The following is a 9,011-nucleotide window of genomic DNA, read 5'->3' on the forward strand; positions in this document are numbered from 1 at the left end:
TACAAGGAACTCCAGCTCTTGTTCACCCATAATGGGTACCGAACTCCCCGTAACTCCTGTTGCTTTTATACGGGACTGCTTGACTACCAATTCCGGAATCGCTTGTTTTAAAATGGAAATTTCTGAACCGCTGTCAACAAGTAATTCCAACCGGCGCTTTCCTGTGAACACAGGTATTGTTACTCCCTTAGACTTCCCCGTTGCCACACTTGGCACCAGGACAGGGGCCCTTGTTTCTAACGGGCGTTCGACGTTGGGCCATCGGTCGAGCCCTCCGCTTTTGGGTGCCAGTTTTCCTCCGTAGAACAAGTTCTGCCTTTTGTTAAGGTAGCTCGTCGAGCACAATCCCGTGCGTAGTGTCCGAATTGGCCACAGACAAAACAGACGGTCTCCTTTTTTGAGGGCCCAGCCTCAATGCGTGGATTACTCCACCCAAAGCTTCTTCTTCCTCTCCGACCACATGACTTCGCAAAATGACCCGGTCTCCCACAAAGGAAGCATACGCCTCCAGATCGTTGAGGCTCAACTGCTGTCTTCCCTTCTAGACCCGAAGTTCCTCGCACTGCCCCTATTTCCCGTGGAGAAATTGACGGCACTTTCACTTGCTCAATACGCGAAGCCCGAGCCACCGCTTCCTGAAACGTTTTCGGGGGGTCGTATTGTAGCTGCCGACTTGGCTCCCCTTTTAGCCCTTTTATATAGGCAGCCATAAGGATTCTTTCGAGCTGAGCTCTAGCCCAACCCGCTTCCTCCACTGACGCCTTGACAGGCAATGTTTTTCCACCAACATGCCGACACCTATCTGCAAACTGACGCGCATCTTCCCCCGACAGCTGTTCAAGAGAGTTAAGTTCCAATAGCCTTTGCTCAGGCGTGGCCTCTCTCGCAAAGCGAGTTCTAATCACCTCAACCAGGTCAGTAAACGTCGCCGTGGGCAGCAATAACTCCGGTCGACAAGCCACACAATCCGCTGCAGCCCCTTTTAGTTTAAGGCGACATACCATAAGTTTATCCGCCTCTGACCACCCGCCTCTTTCGGCCACTAATGCAAAATTCTGCAAAAATTGATCAATAGGCCTATCTGATATGTCCCCACCCCAAGGCATGATTAGCGATTGTAGGGAAAGGTCTCGTTTAACCCCCCCTTCATCGGAGGAAAAGCTTGCTGCTTCCTTTTGGGAGCTCATCCTGCGAACTTCCTCTTTCAGCAGGTCTACCTCCTCCTTTAAAGCCTTTACGTCACCCATACTTCAGAGGTACTATTAATAAGAGTACGCGACGCTATTATTGCTACCGCAAACAGCTCGGTACGGGTTTCCAACGATACCCCACACCTGACACCAATGTAGGCCAGCCGCTGACTCTTCCTTATTCTCACTTACTTGAGCAATGATTCTATGCGCACACACACACACACACACACACACATTCACACACACTTACGCACACACACTCACAGAGAGATATGACCAATAAACTATTTGACATAAGCTAAAGTAACGATAGCCAATCTTACCATTAAGCAGAATAGATTCACAGGATAAATTCTTTAATAAATTATTTAATAACATCAATTACGGCAGGGCCGTAGACGAGAAGACTCGCAGGTCAACAAGAGGTAACACAGGGTTTTCCAAACAGTTTTGTCCTTGTCTTACTTCCAGCAAGTCCCAACTCAGAATGAATCAAAAATAAATAAAATCCTTTTTTTTCCAAATAAAATACACAGCTGTAACCATAAGCATAGCAACTAGTTCCAGTGCCCCGTTACAAGTGTTTAATTTTTATAAGTTCTCATACTTTAATACACGTCACAGTAAGTTACTATAATATTTGTAAGAGTTCGTTAGAGGGAGATATTGATAAGAACTTGAATATTCGCCCCGGCTACAGCCGGGTAAAATAACCACGCTGCACTATTGCTGTCAAGTGATGAGCTTTGCGATGTGGTTGTGACTTTTCAGATAATTCGTCGTAACTAAACACATAGCTGCCTGTTATGAGACACTCTGCTGCAGATACCTAGAGATACCTTGCACAATCTGAAATCTACCATAGATATTACTTTCTATGATGTAAGGTCTGGCAGCTAATTACGAATGTTTTGGTTTTCACTTGGAAAATCTAGTGCATTAACCACTGGAGTGCGCCAACCAACATCTTAGGTTGTTGGCGCCCGGAGCTTTTTTTCTCAGTGCACCGGAACAGACCACGACAGTGTTCTCCGGACAACAATGTGTCCATCATTGGACAGTGAGCTGTAAGGCTCCTGGGAGGAGAAAATCTAAGGGCTAACAGCTGGATATTATTATTATTATTCAATTTTCTAAGCTAAGATATCCTTGATACGTAACAACAATACGAAATAGCAGATATATGGAAATTTGCTGACAATATGGCTGGTGAAGAAGATCCACCCTTTTTTTTTTTTTTGCAGTTGAATGTAAATATTTCGATCTAATACCAGGGCTAGTGTATAGCTGGAAATGGAACTATACCAGTTGCTGAAAGTACTTAGGCACTTTTCTTCCCACAGGCACTTAATTTGGTAACCCCCCAGTTCCGCATACTTTCTGAAACTTGAAGGAGGTTGTTAGGCAGCAATTTACACCATCGATACTGCCCTCCGGTACTTATCATGCAGCAGATCCATTTTGTTAGACTGCACTGTCGGTGAACTTCGTCCGGTCGTCAAAATTGGGCAGCCTGTGTCAGTCATTCACAAGCATGAGATTGAGGCTTTGGTAGTAAGACACACACTTTCACTTACATTAAGTTATTAACTATTGTTAGTATTTAAATCAGAAATCACCGGGCATTATTAGTGGCCGTCGAAGATGTGCGAAAGCTAGCGGTTTAAGCGAACAAGAAACTATTAACTCGGCAGATACGAAACCAGGACTGACCAAAGGCATGTTGCCGTTGGAAGTTGTGCAAAATAGCTTCAGCTGTGGTGGATCCGTGGGTGGGACTTAAGTTACTTTGCTAATTTTGTAAGTAAAATAACTTTGAAATTGTTTTCTTCCTACCAGGTCATCGCTACGAAGTCAATTCTTCCAACAGATAGCCGATGAAGTCTATACTCCACAACCTCGCAGTACCACAAACCTTGACAGTCCTCCACTTTTACCAACTATACCAGAACCAATAGATTCTGTTACTGTTTCTATACAGGACTAAAAATAATAATAAATATAAAAAAAATATCACAGAAAAAAGAAAATCAAAAAAATTCTTTACTGTCTTTCCATTAAATTTAATCAACATAAAAACAAAAATGCACACAGTTGGCGGCATAATTTGTGTCAAAACTCCTCGTTTGAATAATTGTGATTATATTTCTTATCTCTCTCTCTTTTTTTCTTTGTTTTATGAAAGAGAAAAATAATATAATTAGATTTTCCTTTCAAGCGTTAATAAGAAAAAAGGGCAACTTATCATATTATATAATAAAATATATGTTATCTCTTTTTTGTGATCAATTCGCTTTATTAATAAATTAATTAAATGTCAATACGAACTGTGTCAAAAAATAAATAGTATATAAATAAATTTATAATGTATTAAATTGGTTAAAAAAAAAGATTTATTATTATTTTTAGGTTTTACATAAATTTAGGGGAAAATTACTACTATGTAAAAAAAAATCGGTCGAGCTTTTTTTGCACTTTTTGTTTTTCCTTAAGTGCAAATTCTTTATAAAGGGTTGTATAATCTAGCATTATAAGGACTTGATTAAAAACATTAGTAAAAACAAGAAATTGAAGTATACATAATATATTTTTTTATTGCAAAATGAGTCCCTAAGATTGTTCATTTTCTTTAATTTAAAAAGAAATGAAATAGTTCAAAAATAAAATTTTTGTATAGTATTTTGAAAATATTAATTGTATAAAAAAAAAAATAAAAACAATTTGCTATAAAATAATGAAGTGGTATTTAAAAAATATACCTATTAATTGGTTGGCTGCTGCAACGTATATCGTAACAATGTTCAAACATTAAACTAATGTATCACATATTTTTAAAGAACATTTCATTTTTCTTAAAAAGAATTATGTATTTAATGTGTATTAAAAAAAAAGTGAAGAGTCCAGGTTAGGGTCTACTATTGGTGGCCCCAAGCGCTTTTTACCAATTTTCAATTTCGTAGAAATTTTTTTTTTTTTTTTTTTTTGTTTATATTCTCTAAAAATGTTTTTGTTTTTCATTTGCCCTGCAGAAATCTACAAATTTCGTCTCAAAAAAAATTTCTGATAAATATACTCTTGGTGGGGGGTGTACTTGGTTACATATTCAATTAGATCAAAGATTGATAGGTTTAAATTCCTCAAATGTTGCAGCTGCCCTGAAAAAAAAAAAAAGTTGCCTACAAAATCCCCAACTAGATGATCCACTAGGAGAGAAATGTCTCCCATTTCTTGTAAAGTACAAGGATTTTCCCCCCCATTTGGGGGGAGAAGAGTCGTTCTTGATTTAATTTGGAAAACAATGATTATAGCAAGATTTCACGTAATCAATGAAGTGAAACTTTCACATAAACAGTACTTTTACAGATGATCAGCAGTTTTCTTGAAATGATCAAACGAATCTTACTAAAAAGATTTATAATAGATTTAATTACTGCTACCTTCTTTTTAATGTTATTTCTTTTTAGTTTATTGTACCACAGAACGATTAATCCTTTTCCTAACTAGATCCTGCTAAAGATATTTTACTAAGTTATACATATTGCCCACATGTAGGCGATTATGTGGAAGCTTAGATTGAACTCCTTCTAATCGAAAGTTACAGAACTAGTTGATGATTTAATTTGAAATTATGAGGTATTTAGAAGCCTTCAGTACTGATTAGGGCACCGCATTCAGGGTTTATCTTAATGGTGTACTGCCACTGGTCCATGTTTAAAAAAAAAAACAGTTGCAGCTGCCCTGAAAAAAAAAAAAAGTTGCCTACAAAATTCCCCAAAATAAAAATTTTATGGATAATTTTTAAATACAATAATATTTGTATTTAAATGAGGCATATCGGGTAATTACCTTTATTTTGTTAACTTTAAAGTTCATGTTACTCACTCTCACTTTTAACAGAAAATTGTTGCCATCAATATTGTTAAAAAATAATTGACAGTGTTGCCATAAAAAAAAAAAGGGAATAATAGTTTTCTTGCTAATATTCTTTAATAACATTAAGTTTTTAGGTGCAATATTTTTTAACAATTATTATTATTTTTTCCAATGAAATTGTTTAATGTAATTTGTAAAGATATGTTACTATTTGATTTTAAACTTATTCTTGTTAAACTTAAAAGCCTAGCCTATATTGTAAGATTATTTTTTGTTTATTTGTTTTTTCTTTTTTGTTTTTACAGCCACCGATAGGGGGACAAAAAAGATAATAATTATTTTGACCCTTCTTGATTTGTAATAAAAAAAAATTAAGTATTTGTTGAATATCTTTGATGAATGGGTGATCTTATTTATTTAAAATTAAGAGCAACTAAACATATATTGGTCATTAGTCATTAGACTCCTTTACATTAAATTCGGTGATTTTTAACTGTTAAACTTATGAAATTTTCAGAAAAGTCGACAACTTGATTTTTACTTTCTTTTTGAAATGATAAGAGGAGGGGAAGTATTGGGGATGTGGACAAATTTCCACTATCGAGTTTTCATCGATAATGCACAACTTGAAGTTAACATCATATTAAACTTCCCTTTTGTGTGTGTGTGTGTGATGAAAGAGTAGGGAGCCAATTAGAGTTAATGACTTTCTTGGGGGGGAGGTCCTCAGAAATTCTGAGGACAGCTTCCCTAGATTAAGGGAATCCCAATGCTTATTAGGGAAGTTTTAGATAGAGGAAAGTCAGTAATTCAGTACACATGTTAATGCACTCGCGCCCCACTTATTCCGAAAAGAAATCCTAAATTAAAAATTTGAGGATCTGCTACGGAGAGGGAATTTATATAAATATATACCCTACCCAGTCCTGTTAGGTAACCTCGGCCCTCCAGCAAGTTTAAAAAAGAGTTGGGGTGCAGCAGTTAGAAATTGCCATTCCTGGGTGTCAAAGCAATTTCATTTAACAAGTTTCAGGGAACATATTATACTTCACTCAATTCAAGCAAGTTTAACACTTTTACCGAAATTTTCCACCATCAACGATTTATATATATCTTCATGATCAAGAAAAACGGTAAATTCTCTTCTCAAGAATTAACTGGCAGATTTTTCTACAACTTGTAACAGCCTTGACAATTTTTTGTTTTTTGGAAGACAAAGAGAACTTAAAAATACATTTTGGAACTTTGAACTTGCATTGAAAAAAAAATGAATTCAAAATAGTTATGACTAGAAAATATATTATCCTTTTAAAAAAAAACATGTTTGTAAATTCATCAGGACAAAATCTTGTAAGAACACAAAGACGAGTTTATATTTTTTACAGAATTTGAGTTCGTTCGATTTTTTGTTTTGTTTTCATCACTAAGAAGTCATTCTTCAAAATAATGCAAATTATCATTAATACTAATTCAATCACTATCATCAGCTGTCTAATTAATGTAAATATTACGAAAAAAAAAAGATTACTATAGGCATATTGGCATTTAAAACGAATGAAGAGAAATTATATTATGTTTTCCTGTAAATTCTATTGTATAGGGTATTCGAATATTTTTTTTGTACAGAATTATGCCATTGTTTATATTTAACCGAATAAAAGCTATTTCTTAACTGAATATTCAAGATTTCTGAACTATCAACCCTCTTAGAGAAAAGTTTGTATCCTTTTCATCAATTTCAGAAGATTATTTATTGTCTAAATATGCGCAAGTACGGATTAAACATTATCATCACAATTCACGAGTGATTGGTGAAGTATTTTAAAACTTAAGCACATTTTCTTTGAAATGTCTGGCTAAGACCCGGTAATGTATATATATTTGTACCTATGTACACTGGGCCAAAAAAGTCTGTGAACACTAACCTAAATTTTATTACTTTTATTATTATCTTATTAGAAACTTCTTTTATTTTCAAATGAAATATACTATTCGATAGAGAGAAACCAGAATTTTTCATTTTATATTCAATCTTTTATTTTTGTTCAGCAGGAATATCACAATTAAATGTTTAACAAAACAACACCCCAAACGAATGCAAAAAAAGTCTGTGAACACTTTGCAGAAATAAATCATTCTTACACATTGTACGTGAATTATAAATTTTAAAAACTTGTAGGACCTCCTATGTTCCTAATCACTTCCAACAAGCGAGCTTTCATCGATCCTAATAATTTTGTGGTCGTCAATGTTGGAATTTTATCCCACTCTTCTAAAATAGCGTTTTTTAGTTGTTCACGGTTTCTTATTCCTCGTTTATTTATTTCGCGGCTGATTTCATCCCACAAATGTTCTATTGGGTTAAGGTCTGGCAATTGTGGAGGGGTGTTTAGGCGCCAGAGTGTATTATTTAAAAGCCATTCCCGAGTTTTTAGTGCGGTATGTTTCGGGTCATTGTCTTGTTGAAAGACAAACGTTCCCTCCAACCCTAATTTTTTTGAATTTTCTTTTAAATTGCGTCTTAATATATCCACATACACATATTGGTCCATCATACCATTATTAGATCTAACTTGCCCACTCCTTTAGCACTCATGCACCCCACACCAGAATGTTGCCTCCCCCATGCTTAAAAGTAGGCTTCATATTTTTCATTTTCATAGCTTCATTTCTTTTTCGCCACACTTTTTGTCGTCAATCAGACCCACATACATTGAATTTCGACTCATCTGAAAAGATTACGGTTTCCCAGAAACTAGAAAGCTTAGAAACATATTCTTTCGCGAAATCCAATCGGCGGTTACTATTTATTTTATTGATTAAAGGTTTTTTCCTCGGGACTCGACCGCAATAATCGTATTCATGTAATTTATTTCTAATTGTCTGAGGTGTTACGCTTACACCATAATCACTTGATAATTCTTGACTGATTTTTTGAGCGCTTGTCCTGGGTTCTTCTTGAAATGAATCGTTTATGAAAGGAATTAAGTTTTGGTGGCCGTCCACTGCGTGGCCTACTAATCACATTTCCGTACTTTTTAATTATATTATGCACCGTTGAAGGGTTTTTTTGAACTATCTTCCCTATTTCTCGAATACTTTTTCTTTCATTTCGCAATTTCACAATAAGTTCACGAATTGGTCTGGGAACTTCCATATTAGTGGTTAAATGTATACTAATTAGATTATTTATTCACAAAACTGACTGTAGTGGTTTCTACAATACAATAGAGAACTTTGAAACTTTATTCAATCATTTTTTTGTTTGTTATCTTAATGTTTTTACACATTTATTCAGCTGTTCACAGACTTTTTTTGCATTCGTGAGTGGGGTTGTTTTGTTAAACATGTAATTGTGATATTCCTGTTGAACAAAAATAAAAGATTGAATATAAAATGAAAACTCTGGTTTCTCTCTATCGAATAGTATATTTCATTTGAAAATAAAAGAAGTTTCTACTAAGATAATAATAAAAGTAATAAAATTTAGGTTAGTGTTCACAGACTTTTTTGGCCCAGTGTATATAGAGGGATATCTCATTTTAGAACTTATAATACTTATGTCAATAGTATTGTGCATTTTTTTTTTGGTGATTGATTCTTTATTCTAGAAGGAAGAAAGAATACTGCCAATTTCAGTTATTTTTTTATTTTTTGCCGAGCTTTCGACCTAGAGACAGGTCATCTTCAGAGCTTGTGCTATTGTAAACAGGACAGAAGACACACCCTTATAATAATGTAAAAAGTATTGTAATTGTCAATAGCATAAGCTCTAAAAATGACTTAGTCCCTATGTTGAAAGCTCGGCAGAATATTTCTTTACTTCTTTCGTCATGTTTTAGTTTTAGTTAGCTTGTTTTAGTCTTAAAAACGTAGTAACTTATCAATCAGATAACTGGGACAGTAATCAAAGAGATCAGAGCACAGATTGCTTGCTGTCGAAAT

General features: G+C 34.9%; 1 protein-coding gene across 5 annotated transcripts in view; it reads left to right on the top strand.

The window, feature by feature from the left end:
• LOC141458916 (E3 ubiquitin-protein ligase RNF19B-like) overlaps positions 1-7,568 on the top strand; it is a 216,553-nt gene extending 208,985 nt beyond the window's left edge. For all 5 annotated transcript variants that reach the window (XM_074137497.1, XM_074137498.1, XM_074137499.1 and 2 more), the window contains one exon: positions 3,033-7,568. In XM_074137497.1, coding sequence (XP_073993598.1) covers positions 3,033-3,180 — 148 coding nt within the window. In that variant the 3' untranslated portion in view covers positions 3,181-7,568. The remainder of the gene's footprint in view (positions 1-3,032) is intronic.
• The last annotated feature ends 1,443 nt before the right edge of the window (positions 7,569-9,011 follow it).

Source organism: Rhodnius prolixus, unplaced genomic scaffold (assembly GCF_049639745.1).
Source record: "Rhodnius prolixus isolate KJV_2025 unplaced genomic scaffold, Rpr scaffold_5, whole genome shotgun sequence".
NCBI lineage: Eukaryota > Metazoa > Arthropoda > Insecta > Hemiptera > Reduviidae > Rhodnius > Rhodnius prolixus.